The following is a 23,330-nucleotide window of genomic DNA, read 5'->3' as shown; positions in this document are numbered from 1 at the left end:
ACAACCTTCAAAGAAAATTTTACTTTGTCACAACCTTCATACAACCTTCAAAGAAAAGTTCACTTTGTCACAACCTTCATACAACTTTAATAGAACATTCTCTAAAGGTTCCCAAAATTTTACTTTTATACAACATTCTATGAAGGTTGTATGAAAGTTGTATAAAAGTAAGGTTAAGGGAACGTTCTGGAAACCTTTAGCTTTAGGTACATGGAGTCCAGGATACAAGAAGACAAACGTTTTAATGGTATCATTGACATTAAATGTTTAGTTTGTCTGCTCGTGAAATATTCTCTGTAGAAAATGAATAAAAACTTTAATATGAAAAGGAATAAAATGGATACAAATTACCTCAGAAATATTTGTATTTTAATGTTTAGGCTAATTGTTGTAGCTGTTCGATGTTAGGAATACATGAAGAAATATGATCAGTTCTTATAATACATCCATGGGAAAATGCAGCAGACAGAATTCATTTTATTGTCAATTCTCAATTGTGGAATGGAAAAAAACAATTGTGGGGTTGTTGTTCGAGACTTTACATGTAAACTGTTGTCATTTGTGCAGTAATGACACAAACCAATGTCATAAAAAATAAAGGATAACCAAACATGTTGCACAGAGGAAGTTATAGGTTTTGCTTGTAGCGGGTCATTTTGAAGGTTGCATTTCACATAATCCAAAGACGCCATCATGTGTCTTGGTGCAAAAAGACGGAGGATTCTGTCAAGCTGCTGGGTTGCATGCAGGGGTCTCTGTCACTGCAAAAACACAGTTAACGTGGTGAGTCATTTCTGGGTGGGTAATGCACACCAGAGAGGTATGCGGCCATGGCTCGATGCTGTGAGCCACAGACACTGAGGCCTGGCTGGTGGTGTAAAAATAAATGGACCGCGTGTCCTCACTGGTGAACTGGTTGCTTGAAGACCAGCGTGGTACACACAGTGCTCTTTGAGGCTGCGTTTGGCGAGCAGTGATTTGGATTTGGAATCATTTAGAGACACAGTACTGATTAGTATTAGTATAAACAAACTAAAAACTAAGTCATCTTAATACATGAGAATATGCACATCAGGCCACTGACTGCAACATTCAGAACAAGATCAGATCAGACAAAAGACACAGAGGAAAGTCACTTGTTACAACTAGTATAAACGCAAACAATACGGAATATTAACGTCAGATTGAAGAGGTTATTTGACCTCTCTCAAGGGTCCATGAGTCCACACTAAGTATAGGTCTTTCTCAAGATCCGAGACCTTTCAATTTGGCCTGACATGAGGATTAGTGGCTAACTGCAGGGTAAAAGGTGAACTCACTCATTAGCAGCATGGACTATTGTGAAATTCAAAGGCCCTAAAACCGATCAGCAGTGAAGAGGCAGCCAGGTCTTAAGTCATGTCTTCTTTGTGGAACCCACACAGTCAAAAGGTAAAAATGCAGGTGAAGATTGGAGTTGTGCTTTCCTTCAACTGGGCTAAAGTTCTTTTTTTATCCACCTGCTGAGGCTGATGCCGGGGTCTTTGCTGAAAGCAGGTGTCCATGCAGAGAGGCCTTCAGCTAAATCTCACAAATGTTCCACCCAAATCTCACTTAATAGCTGTTAAGGGGGACTCCTAATATGTTTTTTTGTGTGTTGCAGCTGTTTCGTGGCTTGCTTGAGTGGGTAAAAAAAAGAAGAAAAAGAAGTTGCTGCTAATATTACTTAAAAAGAAAGTGAAATGTTTTACTTCTGGCAGTGGCAGAGTGGGGACTTCAAAAAGAAAAGGGTCTCCTTCAGAGTGCAACTGTAGCAGACGCCACAAGAATACTGCAGGAACATTGAAAACTACGGCCATTTATCATTCGGCTCGTAACATAACTGAAGCCATCCAAACCTCACATTAACTTTACATTATAAAGCTAATGTGACCTCAGGTCTGTTACTCTCATTACTGTGTATGGCAAGACTCTTAAAAAAAAGAAGGGGGGAAAAGAAAAAAGACAAATACGTATTGAAATTTCACCATTTATTTTACTCCACTACAAAATTATATATATATTTATCTGAACTGTAATACAATTTCCACATATACATAATATACAGTTTAAAGAGAAACTAGAAGACATGATACATACTGTATAGTGTACAGTGTGAATGGTCTTTCCACTTTTGCTTACAGGATTTTTTAAATTACATTTCTCAATGCATGAATGTTGTCATTTTAGATTTGATGAACGCAACACAATACTGATGAAACAAGAGAATTAAATGGAACCGAATGACCGTGCATGTTGAAGTAAAGACTTGATAAACACAAAGCAACATTTCACCACTGTAGATATCCACACCTCCACTGCTTTAAAGCTATTTGTTTAGGCTAAAATTATGAAATGATTTTGACCGACTGCTCTGGTTCCATTTAAAATGTACGTCATTCTAATGACTGCTATTACTCGCCATAAAATATAAAAATTACATTCTTCAGTTCGACCAGGACGTCACAGCATGTTTAATTATTCAAACACTGGCAGTCTATGTCCGTGGTGAGGCTATTCTGCAGTACAACTAACAGAGGTAGCAACTGCACACGTGGAAGTATTAACAACAATGTACAAAAATGTAAACTGCGTTGTCGTCTAGGCTGAGAGGCCACTATGCAAGAAAACGTTTGTATTTCACTCACACATTGGAAAAACTGCGACGGTGGTTACTTTCACTCTCTACTACACAATCTCTTACTGCAGTTATCAGCCCATACGTATGGTATTGCTTCTGATGGATTTCCATATCAGCTACACGTGTCAAACACATTTTATAGACCTAAAAACAGAGCTAGCAAATTATTATCTTAGTTCTCTTTTATTTATTAACATTTGAAATCTCAACACAAAAAGTTGCCATGTAACCAAACATTGTGTCCTTAATGACAAAAAAAGGATGAGTTTGGCAAAAATCTATAGTACAAATAAGTGTAAATTAGTTATTGTGCCTTTTGAAATGTTTTATAGGATATTTCTAAGAGAAATTGTGTAACACTGCTTTGCTGCCAAAAGCTTTCACAAAAAAAAAATTCAAAAATTCCTCCTTTTATTTCACTTCACATCAAAGTGCCACAGTGCCTCAAAAATGGAAGCATGGATGCAATAAACCATATATGAGCTTTGTTTTTGTTTTAAGACATGGGAGAAAGTTGTTGTTGCTGAGAATCGAAAGCCTCCCTTTAAGTAAGTGGGGGATAGCTTACCGGGACATAATTTTTAAAACAATCTTGTACATTCATTCAACAATCATATCAGTCAGCTCGGTCTCTATAGACCCTCGATATATAAAACTCACACACACACATCTCAGCTGGTCTCCTGTTTCCAACCAGCTGAATGTGCAACGATTACATTTAAATCTTGTAGTGCTATAATCAAATTGCACTGCAGCAGATGGACGGAGGAACCAGAACACAAGCATGCTTACAACTCTAAGCACACGCGCAGGTAGAAGTTTCTCTGTTTCTCTGCTCAAAACGCTCTCTTTTTCATTATTATTATTATTATTATTATTATTGTTAATAAAAATGTGGAAGTACATTTTGAAACCTGATTAATACCTAATCATATGTGAATGTGTGGCAATGTCAAGCATCAAATGCAGCAATTTGGTCCAACTCTCGTGAGCTGAGCAATGGCTCATTCCACAAAGGCACCGTTACAGAAGAGGAGGAACCTCTGGGGTTAGGTTGGTGTGCAGAGCAGGAAGATCAGTTTAATTTATCCATATAGTCATCTGTCTAAGTCCACTTCCTGTTCAAATATCAGCTCATCCCTCATGATCTCTCTCTAAGACAATCTGTTCACGACTACAATAGACTTCAGTGCATTTATAAAAGTGTTTCTTTTTCTTTTCTGTTCTTTAGACCTTGTTTCTCACTTTCAGGTTTTGAAAGAGTTGATTCCCGTCACCATCTTCTGGATCTTCTCTTCATTCTTCAGTATGTTGAATCTTACAGCACAAATCTTGTCCTGCTGGTCCTTGATCTGCTGCTCCAGCTCAGCCAGTTCTGCTTTGAGAGGGTCCAACGCCAGGTCTGTGGCTCTGCAGCAAGAACAAGCACAAACAAAGAACAGACAATTCAATTGGTTGGAATTGATTGTCTGAAAATGAGTTGGGAGAAAAACTGCCCATCAAGTACAAAGAACTAAGCTGATGATAAAGCATGGTTCTAACCAAATTTGTGATATCTAATGTGAAAGTGAAGACTGGAACAAACTACGGTGGCCCTCACAAACAAGACTGCACAGTAAGCTGCTGCTTCAAAGTGCAAAAACATGCACTCTAGCTGGTTTGTCCCATTGGGCTGCTGTGGAAACTTGAAATGTTTTATTTAAAAAGCAATGATACACTTTTACAGACATACTTATTTGGAGTATATTCAGTTTCTGCCAGAAATGCAGGGATCGTGTCAATCACAGTAGCACAGATTCTTGCCGTGTCTTGTTCGGGGGACGAGCAACACTACGGAAGTATGATCCCTGACCAATCATGACAAGTTGTATAAAAGTTACATTTTGGGAACCTTTAGAGAACGTTTTTTGAAGGTTGTGACAAAGTAAAATTTGTAAAAATAACTTTGTTGTGGTGGTCCCACGAGGAGACGTCAAAGAGGCAAAGCTCAACTAAATGTTTTTCTGTGTCACCACTCCACCTGCCAGCAGCAGCAGCATCTCTCTTCCTCTTTACCATTTGTGTCTGTATGTTACACTGCATCAGAGCACTCTGTTCTCACATTGATCAAAGATCAAAGTAGGCAGGAAAATAGAAAAAAGTCTAACATGCTAGACTATGTGCCAACTCACCTCTGCTCCTCCAACAAGGCCTGGGCGAGCTCCTTGTTCTCCTGTTGCCATGTGTACCATTCGGCCTGCATGGCGTCCCTGTCCTCCTGGAAATAGTCCATGATCTTACCCAAAGGCAGGGAGTTTCGGCACACAGTCTGGATGGACGAGCGCACGCGCTCAATGTCCCTTATCACAATGTCCCGCTCCTCCTTCCTCGCTGCTTCAGACACCCATTTCTGCACGATGACAGATAGATAGATAAAAAACAATGTTACTGTCGACTCACAACAAAATACAATCCTTGAGTTATGGAAATGGAACCTTCATTAACTCGCAGGGCAAAGAAAGAAAGAAACTAAAAGGACCGCATATAATCTCACTCTGTGTCGAACAGCAGTAGGAATACACACGAAACACACAAAAATCACTTGTGTGTCCCTCGACCAAAACATAATAAACCCTCTTTAGGAATCCCACCTTTGCCAACGACTGGAGCAAGGCTGTATTTAGTGGTTTAGGATTTCAAGGCTAAATATGTTGGCCAGGAATTCTACCAACCTAGCCGTATATATGTATATATAAAGATCAAACGTGTGGTTGAATTGTGTTGGCCAATGTCGGGGGGGGGGGGGGGGGGACCACGACTGGTTGGCAGGCTGGTGAAGGCTTCCAGTGTATGGTGTGCGGTTAGGGGTGGCAGGGGGTGGGGGTAGGGAGGCTGCTATATCCCCGTTACACTCAAGTCTCTTGATGGTGCAAAGAAGGGGAAGGTATCAGGGGAGGACCTCCCTTGGCAGGGAGCAAACCCGAGGATGTTTGCTCAGCTGGGCTTCACGAGGGCTGTGTGTGTGTGTGTGTGTGCGCGTGTGAGAGAGAGAGAGACAGAGAGAGACAGAGAGAGAGAGAGTGTGTAAAGTGAAAGCACTCAGTATTGCAACCCTGAAGCCACACACAAACACCAAGCAGAGGATCAGGTGAAGCATATAGTGGACACACACATACACAGCCTCCACCCGCACTCTTGGTCTTTAAGTCTTGTTTATTTTAGTAACAGTCTGTGGCAGTGGGGTTATTTTATTACAGTATTGAGTAACAACTACTACACTTATTCATCCTTTCAAGTTCAGGTCTTCGTGCCGTTTTGGCTCCCCCAACGGTGGTAACCTGCCCTCATGAGGCAGCAGAACTCAGACGTGTGACAGTATGCAAGCTAATGGCAGCTTCCTCTTGAAAACACACAACCTGTCACGCAGTCTGCTTGGAAAAGGCCATTCGCTGCAATATTTCCCTCATCATCCGTCTCTTAAAACAAACCAAACAGCTCCGTAATTAGAATTATAAAAAGGCGGCTCGACTCTAATGGACCACACCGCAAAAAAAAAGGGAATCAAACCACATTGTTTGCGATGATGTTTTTTCAGGAAGGAAGTACAAATTTCTGACTCTTTTTTGCCCGTCTGTGGCGGCGCAAGTGTGCGAGGGTTGAAATGCCTCGGCCCAGCGGTCCCTCTACAAGGTGGGTGGCTTTCCACTGGGCGCTGTGAACCCTGCAGCTAGACAAACACTCTACGGCTCATTCGGCCTGCCTTGCTGCGGTTTGCTCAGCGCAGCCTAGACAGGACCCGTGGCTTCGTTCTATTTGCTGTCCTCTCACTACCTCACCCTCCCCTTCTCCTTCTCTGTTGGAAAAAAAACCCCAAAAAAAACTTGGCGTGAAAAACATGACCCCAGGTTCGTGTGCACTCTGTCCAGGTGGATATAAATCACCGCTTTATGGAGGTCCCTGTCGGGGTCTACGAGACCTGTGTGCTCCTAGTTTTCCTTTTTCTCACCCAGATCACAGAACAATATTTAGATGTGGTGACCGCAGAGGAGTAGGAGGTGAGAGAGGAGGAAGGGGAGCAGGTTTTCCCATTATCTCAGACATGATGAAAGCTCCAGGCAAAGGACAAGACAGAGCCTCTGGCTGATGCTAGAACGGGCAGGTGGAGCAGTAGGAGGTAGTTTAGTCTGGTGTTTCATCAGCAGTATTACCTTAAAAACCCTACCCCTGTAAAAATACATGATTTTACCAGCATTTACTTTGTTGACGCAAGGTAAAAATGTCCCGAGTTCACTTTACATTTTACTACAAAATCAGTGTTTTGGAGTGCCCTCAAAAGAAGCACAATGTGGACGCAGTAAGGCACATTACCAATGCGAAATTCACCCCCAGTCATCACATGCTAAATCAGCTTAATTAGGAAATACGTGCAGAAATGTGCTTTCTGGGGTGAAGAGAAAAACATTCTTCAGAGTAACCTCTGACAAGAAAAATGGCTTGGACAGCGCAGGATCTCTCAACCTTGAGGGTATCATTAACTAGGTAAACAAAGATTGACACACTAGTTGAGTAGTGGTGAGAAATAAGCTTCCATTAAAAGACAAACAGCCTCATTATTTTTCATTTATCAGCTTGATTTTGGTTGGAATAAGAGCACGACAGACAAAACTACCTAACATGCCCACAATCAAGAAGAACCTGTGTGTTAGGTTCAACTTGTGGTCGTTCAAACTCTAATGTCAGCTGCTGAAGACCATCAGGCTTTATGATCTTCAACGCAAGTGAATTCCTCTCACATCACCACCTGCTACAGAGTGGAAAAATCGTTTTTTTTCCAAAGTAACAGATCATTGAAGAGCACATAATAACATCTTTAAAGCTTCTGGGAGGCATTCTTATTGGCTACAAACCCCCATTTGAAGACACTGACTGACACACACACACACACACTCTCTGATGATTTTTACAGCACCTTTTCCCGGCAAATCTGAGACGCAAACCAGGAAGCGAAGCATTGAATAAGAAATGCATTATTTATGGGCTTCCTGGCCATTTCTTTTTTCATTGAAGACCATTCAAAAAGTCTTGCTAGATCATAAAAATAGCTTGGAGTCAGTGAGGTGAGGAGAAAGGCGGACAAGCCTGTGAGGTTACAGGATGTTGTTGTAAGGTCACTGTAGCTCCTTGGGGAGACAACTGAGATCTCCACCCTGGTCTAGGGAAGCATCCCTAGGGATCAATGGCTTTAGTAACTGACCAAAGAATACTGAAAATCAGTTTTACATTCAAACACACACAAGCAGAGAAATCTAGATTTTAAGGCGTTGAAAATACCGTGCTTCTAACCATGATTAAAATATGATGTCTGTCGTGATAACGGTCTGCGGCTGCTTCAGGTAGGTTCTCATAAACCAAATCCCTAACAAGTCAATGTGACCTCTACAAAAGTAATATGACTAATGGAATGCCACAGGGTCATTTCCTTGTGTTTCCACAAATGTTTATGAAGACACAGAGGTCTGCAGAGAGGAGTATTTATTTTCTTGACAATTCTGCAGAGAGTATTCTGGCCCTTCTCCTCCATGCCTCTCACTCGACAGCCATCCATTTGTACGCCACAAGGTTTATTTATACATTACAAACCTTCATCAAGGCTAATTTGATGGGGGTAAAGAAAGGGGGGGACAAAGAGTACACAAAATTCTTAGGAAAACGCAGCTGCTGCTAGGGGTAGATTCCATCTAAATAAAAAGAGAAGTATCTTAAAATAATATACAATGCTGCCGAGGGGGTCAGAAGAAAGGTCATTCCCATAAATATACAGCAAAGACCTCCGGACTCACACACGCACGCACACACACACACAGTGGCAGGACAGGGCAAAACACAATCGTTCCATTGTGCAAGTATTCCCTCTATTTACATATGTCAGGAATATGAATAACAAAGCACAGAAATTACAAAGGAAATAACTAGGGGCTGGATTTCCATAAAATACACAAAATGAACGTGATTTTGAAGCCGTGTTTTGATGAACATCAGCGTTTCAGATTTTTTTTTTTATTGTGGCAGCTGAAATTTCAAACCTGTCATACCACACAGAATGAGGAAGCTCAATATTTACATTTTGCCCCTGCGTATTTTACCATGATTACAAGAAAAAAAAAAGACGAGGCCATTAAGCTGACCTCTACACCCTTTCATGTCAGGAAGGAAGTCATTATAGCTCTTTATACAGCTGACGAGGCAAGGCCAGTAATGACGGAGGGTTAGACTGGACTGGTCCTGTGTGCACACATACCTGCTCTAAGCTGCCCCTGCAGACCATACAGGATATACTGAAATGAAGGTTTGTAACCGCAGAAAACTGAGGAGGGGGCATTAAGAAAATTGGGATAAACTCTACAAGTCTCTCCTCAGGTTACACACAGACAAACTTGGCTATTTTGGATGTTTTGCTTGTGTATGTGCCTTTCATTTTTTTTCTTGCATGATCTCCTTTTTTTTTTTTTTGGATAAACTGGGTATAAGATGCTATATTTATCATGTGCATGTAAAGCCAGGTTAAATGCCAGGCTTAAAAAATCCCTGTCAGGCTATTTCGGGGTTACTGGTGGCTCGAGCTGAGACAATGTCAGGTGTGAGCTACGACGGATGATGTCAGATCAGGGGCCTTTTGTGCATGAGTGACAGTCCAAAAACAGTGCATCCATTAGAGTCAGGGTGGTCAGCTATGAAGGGATGCAGGGAGAGTACGCTTCGGTGGAGAGGACCACCCAAAGCAGACAGTCGGTGTACACCACCTCACGCCATGGACTACAGACCAAACTGTAAGTTTCACACTGACTCACACTCTAAATAATGATAAAAAAGCACAGCTCTCTCTCAGGCTAATAAATACGCTGACAGCAGGGAATAAAAGAGCAGCTGCAATGTGTCGCCTTGAAAAAGACCCGTTCACAGGCATATTATTTGATCCCAATTCAATACACATTACATTTGAGGGTTCACATTCATTAAAGTATCTTGCATTTGACTTGCATGTGAACAGGACTGTTCACCAGAGCAGGACATGAGTGCACTTGAAGACTACTCTATTTTGGTCGGTTGCCTACAGGGGACAGTGATGATAAGAGGAGGCAGGATTGGAGAGAGGAGGGAGTAATACAACATTATGGATGATAACTGCCATTAAACACCAAGGAAGAATGGGTGACTGCATTGCTGCTGGGGCAGGTTGTTGACAACAATGCTTGGCACATGCTTACTGATCCATTTCTTACTAGTGTTATTTTTGACAGATATCACAGTTGTGATTTAATTTGTCAAAGTGTTTTTAAGTCAAATTCCGGTTCTATATTCAGGTTGTGGATTTAAAACACGATCAAGCGTTACCCCGCGAGATGCCATCAAAATATCAACTACTATTACTGCAACCATCAAAGGATAAATATAAACCATAATGCTGCATAACACATATCATAGTTATTACTGTTATTTCAAACTGATATTTTGTGTTGGAAACACATACTGAATATATATCCCATGTAGAACCATTTATTGGGACCACATACTTATGTGACACAGGTCTAATTTCAAAATCAGGTTTCATTGTCAAAAATATATATATAATCTCACTTACATCAACAGGAACAACCTGTGAACATAATCTGTACTGTCATATCCAGGATAAAGACTAGCTCAAAAAGAAGCTGACATTCTTTCTAGAATACCTATCTACATTTTAATCAAAGCAGATATTCTTAAGTTACACAACAACAATGAAGTCTCAAAACAAACCGTACATGTTGCATATCTATGACATTGAGCAGAGCCAGGAAATAAGCTCATTTTGCACCAGACATCTTGATGTGTGTATCAGTTGTGTGTGTGGTCTGTTACAGCCCATACTTGTCTGGTGATCAGCCCTTCAGATTCAGTGAAGAGGAATATTTCCGTGGTTGCATGGCAGTGCTACTCCACACTCCATTTGTTTATATCTTTCTTTTGATAATAACCATTGTTTCAGAGGGCATAATGGGGTCAAAATGCTTACACTGGCAATCTTACACACTAGAAATAATAGATGGTAGACCTGATGGGGAGGATTAACACGGGGATCTTGGGTCATTAAACTGAATCAGTAGTAGGCTGATACTGCCCTCTACTGGATTTGGAAAAGAACCACAAGTATAACTGTACATACCTGCTGTTTAGATTTGGGGGAGGATGGTGACAGTTCATAGTCTTTCTTGGTCTCAAGGATCTTTTTCACAAGACCACCTACAGTGAGGCAAACAGAGGAAGGACAGATGAGTACATCATCAAACCACAGAGTAGAAGATAATTCATCAGGCGTCATCGCTCCTAAGAAACTAAAAACGAACGCACCATGTTTCTCTTCGCCGTCGAGCTCTCGTGCAGGATCCTGTAATATAACAGACGTTAGATTACTATCCCAAAATGATGTTTCCCCTTTTTATATTATAACAAACTACGGTTCAAACCGCTCACCATTTCCATCTCAGGAGCTTCTGAGGGAGGAGCTGCAGCCTCCTCCACAAGAAATTGCTCATCTTCATCCTCTGACAGCTTCTTCCCATCTATGATAACCGGTGCTGGCGGCTTGGCACTAGACAATCTGAAGGAAGACAAAGAGCTTGAGTGAACCGAAGAAGTATTACTGTATGTTATATCTTTAGGGCACTGCTGGCTTGACTGGTTAAACATGCTCCATTAATTTGCTCAGTTGTGCATTGTTTGGTGTAATAATTTACTGTGAATGAAGACTCTGAATGTATTCAAAAAAGGAGTAGCCGGTATAAATTTGACATTAGTGCGTGTGTGGTGAGGTCACCTCTCCGCTGTGGTCCCGTCAGTGTAACTCTCCTGTCTCTTGACTCGAGGAGGTGCAGGGCGAGCACTGCTAGGTCGCGCCATCCGTCTGTTGCTGCATACACACAGGATGGACAGCATGTGTTATTTAAATCAATCCATATAAATTGCCTAATTAAACATGTTGGCACATAAACATTTTTTTTTCCTTCTTCTCTTCCTAAGTCAGTAAAGGCAGTCAAGAGGCTAATTCTCTGTTAGCAGCACTGTGAGATTTGCCACATGTCTACTTTGTACTGAGTCATTCAGATTTTGGGATAATAACCCATCGCTTGGAACAACAAACGCTCACAGTATTAGAAACGGTAACACTAGAACAACACAGCTTCCCAACCAATTTAGGCCAATTAGTCAGTTAAAGAACAGCACACTCACAATTATCCAAATTCAGGCAATAATTGAACGGAGAGATTTACCGCAACTGATACTGGAGTAGTTTCAGGAACAATACTACAACAATTATACATCAATAAATAAAAACTTTTAAAAGGCAACACAAAAATTGCAAAGTAAATAAACTCTGGGAGCCTAGAATGAACTAAGAGAGTAGTCAAATTAACATCACTACAAAAAGGTCTAATTAAAGTAATCTTATTTGTACTGTGCAGTGTTGTATTACACTGAAAATTGTCAAGTTATTGGTGACTTTGACAGATAAATGTGTTTACTTTGGACCATTCGGTCTCCTGCCACTCTCCATACTGCCACCAGATGTCTTCAGACTTGTCTTCCCTATCTCCCATTCCCAGACCTTCTCTGCCCACCCACAAACCTAGTCCCATTTTCCTCTTTAGTTCCCTCTGCAAAGCACTGATGTCCAGCTCTCTCACCAGTTCTCTGTCTCTATATTTGGGCCTTCCATACTTCTGCTTTGTACATCAGTTGTGAGTGTTTGGTAAGTGAATGACAGTGTTGGTGTTACAGACCTCGAAGCCATGTCAGATGGCACGGAGAAGCCTGAAACATCTGCTAACGGTGCATCTCCATCTGTGAAAGGATAACAGAGATTTGAAGATAAAATATCTTTCCATAGCTTTCCATAACAAGGCAGTGTATGTAACAGTGCAGCTACTCTCAACTCATATTAAAGATGACTGAAATGCTTTGTTCAAAAACTCCCTGCAATCCTTCATATGCTTTAAATAGTAACCTAAGGCACCTTTACACTCAAATGCAGTGACGTACTGTTGTTGTATTGCATAACATATAATAATAATCTTGGGTGTGATTACTGGTTCAACAGAATCACATTCATTTCAGAACACACCAAAGGTTAAACAGGTTTGGAGCTTTCAGTCAAAGAGTGCAACCAACTGCTCCTTAGTTTGGTGTTAGGTTACAAACAGGCTGGCGGATGCATTGTCCCCAGAAAGAATGAATAAATCATTTTGTTACCCATCTGATTTACTTTTCTATTCCTTGTTGTGGTGTGAGTTTAAAATGTTGAATCTGGCATGTCCTCATTCTTTGTTGAGAACCTGCTGGGTTATTGTTGCTTACAACCACTCAGCAGAGTTTTTCATTTGAATTTAAAAAGATGTAAAACATTTTGATTGGAAGCACAAAACGATCAATTTAGATTTTTACTTACTTTTACTGAACCTTTCAGACATCTTTATATTCCATTTTAACACCTTGTTTTTGTGTGTTTTCCTATGTAGGAATCGTATTCTACCTCGGAGAGCTTGGGCGGGCTCAGAACTGTTGCTACTGTACCAACTGTGACAATGTACCTAATACCGAGCTAAACAAGTCAAGCTTGACTCGACTGACTTGCTTGGATGCTTCACAACAGAAAACCACTGTCCTTAAACACTAAGTGACTCAGTCAGTCGTTGGCTCTCACAGTGATTTTTGCAGTTAATGTAGATGAGGTGGACTAAGTTCCAGTCACAGAAAAAAAATCTTGTGTCAATATTCTATGCTCTTGTTTGCAAGTGCAGCAGGCAGGACACTTACCTCCCTCACTGTCAGATTCATCTGTTGAGAGCAAAGAAAAGGCTTTGTTGAAGTGAATTCTACTTAAAATGATTAAACTAAACATGTATTGCTTCTGCCAACTGTATAAATGAATCACTTACTCGACAGCTGGAGAGTAAAATGAGAGCAAATGTAATAATGTTATAGGTAATTAAAATAGAGTGCTGCCTGGAGAATGAGTTGCGTTACCTTGGCCTCCAATTTTGGGTCTCCGCCGCTGCCCTTTGGCAGATGAAGGTCGAGGTATTCTAGCAGGACTGTCGGACAGTGACTAGAAAACAGACAAGCAGGAAAAAGACACCACTTGAGGACAGTAAGCACCGAAAGACCACATGACACACGTCACTAAAAAATAGACATAAAAGACAAGGGAAGCCTTTTTATGTTTGCCATACTAAGCATGACCACACATTATTTTCTTATGGTATTGTTTCAGGTCTAATAATGTTTGCTGCTGTGCCATTATGGAACAATAACCATGCTAAAAAAAGTAATCTTTGCTTTTAAAACAGAAGAGGTTTTTACCTGGTTTTCAACTGCTTCTGCAGGCTGAACACAGCAAAGAACACAGCATTATGCTTTGCAACACTTACTGATTATAAAGTTAATGAAACGAGAACAAGACCTCACATCCTATGAACTACAGCCCATATGATCTCTAAATCAAGCAGCCAGCGACCCCAACACATTCTAAGTCTACCAGTACACAAGTCTAATTTTCTATTGATCGTTTCTCCAGGGTTAAATACCTCTTCTGTTGGTTTTTGATCCTTAGAAGAATAAGAGCAACAACATTAGAGAATAAATGACACCCCATCATTGCAGCTGTGAAGATGACAGACATAATATTAAGTGTAAATGGAACTTACAGGTTTGGCTGTTGTGCTGGGCTCCTGGGAGCTGGGTTTTTGCTCTGGTTCCTCTGATAATCTGGTCTGAGCACAAACATACAATGCAAATTAAATGCAAATGTTGTCATTTGTTGCTCACATGTCAGATGTGCGTAGGTTTGTTTCGCGTACCTTGACATTGCCATTCTCCATACTTTTGTTCCTCTCTTCCCCCTCTTTGTGACGCTCTTTGTCTTTCTCTCGCTCTTTGTCTCTTCGTTTTTCCTTGTCTCTTTCCACATCTTTGCGGGAATCCCTCTCCTTTGTCTTTTCTCGCTCTTTACCCTTCTCCTTGTCCGTTTCCCGTTCTCGGTCCCTCTCTCGGTCCTTCCCCTTGTCTTTGGCTCGTCCTTTGTCCCGCTCTCTTTCCCGATCTCGACTCTTGTCTTTGTCACGGTCTTTGTCGCGATCCTGTTCACTGCGGTGGCGTTTGTCAGAGCGCTCCCTGTCCCGTTGGTGCTCTTTCTCTCTGTCTCTGTGCTGACTCTCCTGCTCTTTAGGCTGGTCTGGTTCCTTCTGGTCACGACTTCCACTGCGCTCCGTTATCTTTTTCTTTTCCTATAATATTATATTATACAGTATGAGGATAAGGATGCCACAGAAATATGCTTGGAAAACATTTCTCACCACACGTAGGTTTGGGCAAGGCTGATGACTTACGTCTTTGTCCAAATGACGCTCACGTCCTTCCCTGTTCTCCTTGTCCTGGGACCTGGAGGTGCTGGCTTTGGTCTTGATGTCCACCTTTTCTCCTGCAAGTACTCGCTTAACTGCATCGTCACTGGACATCTGCAAAATTAATTATAGGAGAGGCACACTCAATTTTAACCAGCCGTTATATCACAGGATAGCATTTGCTGTTACAAATAACGTCAGAATCCCCTCCTCCTGCTCTTAAGGGAAATATTTGGTTTGAAAGCTCATTATAAAATGTATAAAAAAGCAATTAAAAAAATAATTCATCACAGATATCTGGTTTAAAATGACAAAAAAAAAAGACACAAAAAGCTCAGCAACCAGTAGCCATTTTGGCTGCTTATCAGCCAAAAAATAACATGTATGAACAACTAACTTAACAAAACATACTTATGGGACGTTAGCTCACTAATTTGTATGTACATTTAAGTGCATATTCAATGCAGTGAAGTTATGATGTATAAAATTTGACTGGATTTCATTCACATTGCAAGGAATGGTCTACATAACATAATACCACAGCGCTGCTATCCCCCCGGCACCAGCTCGTCTGCTCGTCTATCTCCAGGGTGCAATTTAAATATGTCAAAGTTCTCCCTGAGGGGGCCCACACAATTTAACCAAGAGCATGTTGTTATGATGTGAAAAATAACTTGTCCTAAGTTTTCTCTACATGCAATATATCTGTGTTATAATTGTGTCTCAAACATAACACAGACATCATTGATAATAAATGAATTTGAAAACTGAAATGTGTCAGTCAGTTTGTGTGTGTGTGTGCGTTTAATCCTCCAAATTGACAGACCTTGTTGAGGCAGCACCTGGCGATGGCCTGCAGCAGCTCATTGGTTTTCTCTGGCTCCTGGCCGGCCACGATACGTGCTGGCTTGGCTGCCAAGGGCTCACTCATCACCAGCATTACGACATCTATGGCTTTCTGGAGGAAGGCTATCTTGGAATCCTTATCCTAGAAACATATTAGATGCTGTGATAATAACCAAGTGAAGTGCACAGGAGCGGCAGGAGATTTGAAAATAAAAGAACTCCAACAGGAGTAACTTTCCAACACAGTTCAGAATAATTAAACCCTCGAGACACTATATGTCCTTGCAGGATTCAACAAAATGTACTCCTATCATGCTTCATTTTATGTAGCATGCATAGTTGCTGAATAATGAATGCAGTCCAACTTAATCAAATATGACCTCACATTTAATGTTTCACCATAAATGGCCCAATAACCATGTGTGCAGAGCCAGTTCCTCTCCTTTTCTGAACAGGCCAAATGTTTACATGTTATACCTTATATCTTAAGGTAAAAAACAACAACAAAACACATTATGTAGTAATTGTGGCTAAGCTATTAGTGAGAAAAGTTGTGCTAGACGGGAAGGACCATTAAGTAACATGTTGTGAGGCAGCAGAAAAGAAGAAAGATAAAGCCTAAGTTTCTGAAGTGCGGGCAGGAAAGAAAACAAACATTATTATCGGCTATCCTGTTCTGCACTTTATTGGGGCTGAAGAACCACAAAAAAAGAACAAAACTTATCAATCTTATCATCAGTATCATTTATAGTTCAAACCAAAACCTAAAAAGGCTATTTATCATCTGAAAAACATATTCAGAGAGTTCTGTCTTTTATTCAGCAACACAGAGGCTAACATAGGGTTCTATTCTGGGCTTTGACTATTACATTTTAAATATTCCCATATCAACAGTTCCCATCAACAAACTTGTTGCACCCATGGCAGTTCATGACTAAATAATTTTAAATAGTAAATACAATAAAGAAGATGTAACTTTAATAATGGTAGTATACTCTCATAGTTGTAAGACTGGACACATGCCACGCTTTTTCTCTGATGGCTATCGCCTTGCTATCAGCATTAATATAGGGTCAACTCTCGGACAGCAGAATTGACACCTCGTCAGGCCCTCAATCATGTCCTGCCAGATCCTCTCGCTCAGTGCGTGTTACTCACACAGCGTGTAAGGTTACCTTTATACACAGACACCCTACAACAAGTAAAGCTGCTGCATAGGACTGTGAGGCCAAACAATTAATTGTTTTCAAAACAACATTTTAAACAACATAATTAACAAACTACAAATGCTGCCATTTAATGTACTGTTTAGTTGTTGTTTTTTTATTGATCTGAGTTCTATGCCCTTACAGAAATATAAAACTTGGAAAAAGGTTAAATTCTTTTCAGTTCTCATTCTTGCATTACAGTCCAGTCATTATCACTTAAATGACATCATATAGTATTGCCATGTCATATTTAAATCCATCTAAGTTTGACCTAAAAAACAAAGCAGCACCAATCAAATCACAATATATTCCCCAAATTGTTCAGGCTTACAAAAAAATATGACACAATATGAATTGGTATTGAATATAAACTAGAAGGTGAGGAAGAAAACCAGTTCGATTGAGTGTTGTCAACTTACCTTAACATTATCTGACTTCATCTCATTCTCTCCATACAGGCCTTTCATAAAACCAGTGGCCCTGATGACCTGGAATTGGAGAGGAATAAAGGTTCCATGCTGAGTTATTAAATATGAGATCATGGGAAATATTATAAATTATTGAATATCTAAATAATAAATAGTAAGGCAGCTGGTTAGTGAACTAGATAGTTAACTTAAAAATGTCACTTTGCAAAGCAGCCATTTAACCGACAAATGTATAAAGTCTGGTCCTGACAGTTTATTACCTAGTGGGAGAAAGCAGTTTTTTAGAAAGCACAATCTTGCACTCAAACACACTGATAATGCGAGAAAAGGGGTCACAAGTGCAACACACTTAATACAATATGCATGAACCTACAATGTAATTTAAGACTGCCAACAGGTGAAGTGTGTGACCGAGATAGCACTTCAGTTCAGATAAATGAAACAGATTTTATTCTGCTTGACATTTAACGCGTAAGGCGTCTGTTAATAATACAGTTTAAGTCTGTAAATAACAATCTTATTCACACCATCTATATAACCATCTAATCTATAAGCACTTCTTAGATGTCCCAATTAATATCAACAAAATCATTGCAATTTGCAGTATTATTTATAAGTTTCAGATAGTCAGAATGAAGTTGTAGATATCTCAAACTTCAATTTAAATATCAATTTGGTGATATATCGTTTTCCTTCCTCATTCAATACGATAATCAATATGCCAGGACAATTATCAATATTTTAATTAACAAATTAAGGTGCTCAAAAGTAAACACCTGGTGGGCAGGGCTGCTCAAAATAATATTTAAGGTATAAGGTAAGAGGAAGTTTACAGCAGTATAATGGCAGAGAAGGCTACATTAAGAGATGCCCCATCCACGTTCAATATATAGACTTTATACACTTTGTTCTCTATGTTGTGACTAAAAAGAGAAATCTTGCACTTTTAACTTATCATGGACGCTTTGATTTCTTCAGTGAGCCAGATATCGTGGTGTATGGCTTATATTGATTATGACAGAATCGTTGTACCGTGATATTATTGGTATCATGGCCCGTGTATGGCGTATTATATAGTATTGCGAGGTATCCTGTGATTCCCAATGCTAACTCATACTAGACACAATAACATTACGACTAGTCAAAATGACGTCACAGATATCTGCCATGCTAATTCCAGATAGTCAAACTTGGCGATTGAATGTAAAAAGGCTTGTCATAAGTGACGGGCTTTGAGAAGCTAACTGCCACTCACTTTTTAGAAAGATTAACTGACCACCGTGGACAAGAATTTGATTTATCGATCTCCCTGTAAGCACAAGTCATGCAACAAGAGTGGCTAGTTAACTTGACAGACAACTTAACTGTTGTTAACTACTAGTAAGCGTTAACTCTTCGTTATTTGTTTGGTAATTAAGCAGCAAATATTTAGCTGCTTGGGTAAAGGAGGAAACAGTCGTGGCGATGTTCGGGGACTTGATTTAGTTATTTAATACGAAATGTTAGTGTGTTAGCTTGCATGCTAACTAGCAAACTTAACTGTTGTCGTCGGTGTGGCCTTTTTTCTAAAAAAAAATATATATATACAAGCTAAATGGACTCCAGGTGCCGTTAAAACAACCCAACAACAGCAGCTTACTGTCTAACACGAACACATTTTAAGCCTCACCTCACTGAAGATGTCGTGGAGGTAACGAAACGGAGGCTTGTTTAGCAGTTTGTCCGTCAGCGGCGGTTTCCTGATCACTTTGCCCAGCGAGTCCTGGGTCTTTTTCACCACCGCCGCGTTCATGACACCAGTCAAGAGCAAAGCAAAGCAATATAAACACAGAAAAGCCCAGCAAAACAAATCCGAAACGGGGGGCAGGAAAAGTAGGTTGGTGGCTCTGTCGCCTGGTTGCTATGTCGACATTATGCTTCCCACAGTGCATCACTACTGAGTACTGCGCCTGCGCAAAGGGCTTACGGTTGCTAAGAGTTGCCCGTGACCATAGCAACAGCTAACAATCTGCAACAGAAGTGGGGTCGGTAGGTAGATAGGTAGGTAAGTAGCAGGTGGTCCTCAAACTGTGGTGCGTGTACCACCAGTGGTACGCAAGCTCGGAGGGAAATCTATATATACCAGTATGTGATCAGTGGAGCTGAGGAACTTTGACCAGAGTGCGTAGAAAAATGAAACAAAAAACAAAATAATAATAATAAATTAATATGTAGCATTTACCTAACAAAGAGAAAATGAACACACTACATGTAAGTGTGTATTCACTTGTTTCCACAGCAGCCTGGACGGACATGTGTTTGTTCAGCAGTGTGCAAATGTGGACCACAGCTTAGAACACTTGAACCAGATGCTTTAAAAAATAATAAAGAAGGAAGAAACAGCAGAAAAAAGTGGGTGAGTGGACGAGTGGAGAGAGTTGAGAAAGGAGGATTTGAGGTACATCCTTTCTGGTAGTGGCCAGCCACTGTAGTTGTGTTAATATTGTGATTATTTTTTAAATAATCACATTTTTTTTGTTTTTAAAGAAAAAGCTGGTGTTCCATGATATCCACCTTTAGCCTCCATCAGTCTGTGTGACTGCCCATGTGTGTGGGTTACGTGAGTGAGTGAGTGAGTGAGTCTTCTTTATTTATAGCACGTGACTTTGACATACCTGTTTGGTAAGTTCAACTGAAAAATGCAGCAAAAAAAAGGAGAGGGCATGTTGGCAGACTGAGTGCAGACACACTTGTTGCTCCTCACTGTCAAGGTAAGACGATCTCTGTGTGTGGATTTGTGACAGAAATGAAATAACCTTTGTGGAAAAACATCTTTCTACTTACCTGAGTTAAAAGCCTATTGCAGAAAATGTGGATTATTTTCCTTTTCCAACGATTTTAATGATGGTTTTACGTGTACTTTCTGACACCAGTGCTTTATAAAGTTGTACAGCGATGTTGTATGGGAATAATAATACACCACCAATAGAAAAGGCAAACTAAAAGCCTTGTTTTGTATTTTCATGACTGCAGCTGCAGTGATTAATGGTTGTGCATACACTGTATAATGCGTGCTTCTCTGACGTTAATAGATTGTGGTCGAGCTTGCTCAGGTGTGCTGTAAGCAAGAAATCATGATGTCTTCACTGTATTTTGACTTTTGTTTGATTTTGCCTCGTCTAAATGTGTCACTGCAGTTCTCCGAAAGGGACAGGAAGTGATGCTTCGCTGGGTCTTGCTCGCTTTGCTCTTCGGCGTCTGTGCCAGTGGCTCAGACCAGAAGAAGAAGAAGGAGAGGTCACCACCTAGAGGTAGTTAAAGTTTGATTTTTGTGTCAAATAAGACACACGGATACGTGAACGTAAAATGCTCTCAAGACTTAATTAAAATTAAAAATTAAAGCATCACTAATTGCCTCACTCTTTTTCCTACAGGATGGGGCAATTCTATTAGTTGGGTCGCAAATTATGAAGAGGGTCTGGCAAAGGCTGTCAGCAGGTAACAGATGCACCTTGATATGTTTCCTTATTATCTCAGGATGTGAGTTTTTGCCTGTGAGAACAGGATTTAAGTGGGAAACTGCAGTGTGTTATCACTCGTATTGCATATGAATTAATATCAGACCACAGCAAATAAGCAGAGAGTGATCATTAATGTATAAATATATATATATATATATATATATATATATATATATATATATATATATATATATATATGTATATATATATCATATATCTGTGGGATGGCTGAATGATGTATATTTTCATCCTAATTATCCTACTCGTGCATTCATGCATCCATAATGATGGTTAGATGACTCATTGGTTCATGTCGGGGTTAAAAATTTGAAAAAATTTAATAATAAAACAAAATAAAATAAAATTGAACACATTTTCTTTATTCCTTTTGAAAACCTGACGTGGCGCTTTAGTTTTGAAGAGATTTGGTTGTTCAACACCCCACTCAAACCCATTATGTGGTTGTTCAACACCCCACTCACACCCATTATTGTGCTTATTGTGCTGAGGAATGTGTGCACTTGTTTGTGTGGTTTTGTTCTCGCAGTAAGAAGCCGCTCATGGTCATTCATCATCTAGAAGACTGTCCACACAGTCAAGGTACTGCACTAACTCTGCTTCACACACAAGTCGTTTAAATGTACTGTAGTCTTTTTAAATCCAGATTTAAAGAGTTTTTTCATGGAGAGGAAAAAAAAAAAACAAAAAGAGCAGGTGCATTCCTTAATACCTGCCAAGCAGGAAGTGAATTGGTGATGAATGTATACATGAATGGAGGAATAAGCTCAGTGGAAATCTGCGCCTCTGTTTCTTCACCTCTTAACCTCCCTGTATGTGGACGAGCTCTGGCTTTTACTTTTGACATTTGGCCAGTTTGAGTTTAGCTGAATATTTGATGCCTGAGCTCACTGATTATTACTCCAGAGATGTTGTCTGACTTTTGACTTGTGAGTTTGCTTCACAGCTCAGCCAAACTATTACAATATAAACGATGCTGCTCGTTATAATGGAAAATAATCTGATAATAAATGGGTCTGCTGTTTGTGATAACAGAAACATTTGTACCTTTTTTAGATTTCCAGCAGCTGTTGGAATTTGACTAAGTGACTGTTATCACGAGCACTTAAAAGCAATGCTTTTATTTTCTCTTTTTTTTTTTACATTATAATAAATTAACTGAATGAAATGATCTCGGCAGCACTGAAGAAAGCATTTGTTGCTGACAAGTCCATCCAGAAAATGGCCAGAGAGGATTTCATCATGCTGAATGTGGTGGTAAATAATGATCTATTATCTATGAAGGAGCTTATTTTCACTTACAATATAGGTTACACATATAAAATATATATAAATAATGACTGTATAACTGAACTGAGATCTTCTTTTTCACAGAAGGAGATAGGGGACCCGAATATGGCACCTGATGGTTTCTATGTTCCTAGAATTCTCTTTGTTGGTAAATATGCTTGGAAATTTTGACTCAGTTGCTCATGACACAGTGTTTTCTCATTATGACACATGCATGGTTAACTGTGGGACCAGAGCTGGATATTAAATCTCCATATTTAATTTGTGTGTGTGTGTGTGTGTGTGTGTGTGTGACATTTTTCCACAGATCCGTCCTTGTCTGTGCGCAATGACGTCACAGGACGGTTCAGTAACAACCTCTACACTTACGAGAAGGGCGACATGGAATTATGTGAGTGACCGTCCACTCTGCTCTCTCTATACCTGTCATAGAGTGAAACACCACCAATTTCCGTTCCTGCTTATTCTATAGCAGGTTGAGATGATTTTTTTTAAAACAAAAACAAATCTTCAGAATACGGTTTGAACTGTGAGCAGGGCAGTACTTGCTCCAGACATCATCACAACACAAAAAGGTCCTCCAGGCCTCCAGACGGAACAAAAACAACAACTCCAGTTGTCAAGATGTTTGTATCACCATTCAGTTTACGACCGACACGACACAATCAAAACAAAACCTTTTCACAGAGATGTCAGAAACGGTGGCTGTAACTGTAGCCGAGAACCCTGAAGTGGAAACAGCAGAGCCTTTATTTTTAAAGCCACTCCATTACAGAAAGACAACAGTGGCCTTTATTCCCTCTCTGTGTTCCGTCTTTTTCTTTTAACAGTGGCCGAGAACATGAAGAAAGCCAAACTCCTGCTGCACGACGAATTCTGAGCCTCCTGCGGACACACTGGACCGTCTGCTCTATGTTTACCTGCTGTTCAAAGCTGAATAAAACAAACAACTGTCACAAGTGTAA

At 40.2% G+C, this 23,330-nt stretch overlaps 2 protein-coding genes across 4 annotated transcripts; one reads left to right on the top strand and one right to left on the bottom strand.

Annotated features, from left to right (window-relative positions):
• Positions 1–1,994: 1,994 nt before the first annotated feature.
• traf3ip1 (TNF receptor-associated factor 3 interacting protein 1) lies at positions 1,995–19,491 on the bottom strand. Of its 3 annotated transcripts, XM_058622739.1 has the most exons (17): positions 19,227–19,491; positions 17,549–17,617; positions 15,902–16,063; positions 15,061–15,189; positions 14,533–14,958; positions 14,380–14,445; positions 14,260–14,280; positions 14,036–14,059; positions 13,700–13,781; positions 13,490–13,510; positions 12,457–12,517; positions 11,493–11,585; positions 11,150–11,276; positions 11,027–11,063; positions 10,842–10,918; positions 4,831–5,048; positions 1,995–4,069 (listed from the first exon to the last, which is right to left on the bottom strand). In XM_058622739.1, the coding sequence occupies exons 1-17, from the start codon at positions 19,347–19,349 to the stop codon at positions 3,907–3,909; spliced, it is 1,899 nt and encodes a 632-aa protein (XP_058478722.1). In that variant the 5' UTR covers positions 19,350–19,491; the 3' UTR covers positions 1,995–3,906. The 3 variants fall into 3 exon arrangements, with proteins under 3 accessions (XP_058478722.1, XP_058478723.1, XP_058478724.1); XM_058622740.1 differs by lacking the exon at positions 14,260–14,280; XM_058622741.1 differs by lacking the exons at positions 14,036–14,059; positions 14,260–14,280.
• Positions 19,492–20,226: 735 nt separating this feature from the next.
• On the top strand, positions 20,227–23,330 carry agr1 (anterior gradient 1). The gene is made up of 8 exons (XM_058622742.1): positions 20,227–20,307; positions 20,734–20,847; positions 20,971–21,034; positions 21,605–21,657; positions 22,256–22,332; positions 22,450–22,513; positions 22,673–22,756; positions 23,196–23,330. Exons 2-8 carry the CDS (start codon positions 20,757–20,759, stop codon positions 23,243–23,245), a joined length of 483 nt encoding a protein of 160 aa, XP_058478725.1. The 5' UTR covers positions 20,227–20,307; positions 20,734–20,756; the 3' UTR covers positions 23,246–23,330.

Source organism: Solea solea, chromosome 2 (genome assembly GCF_958295425.1).
Source record: "Solea solea chromosome 2, fSolSol10.1, whole genome shotgun sequence".
NCBI lineage: Eukaryota > Metazoa > Chordata > Actinopteri > Pleuronectiformes > Soleidae > Solea > Solea solea.
This window is presented reverse-complemented; position numbering and strand designations above follow the sequence as displayed.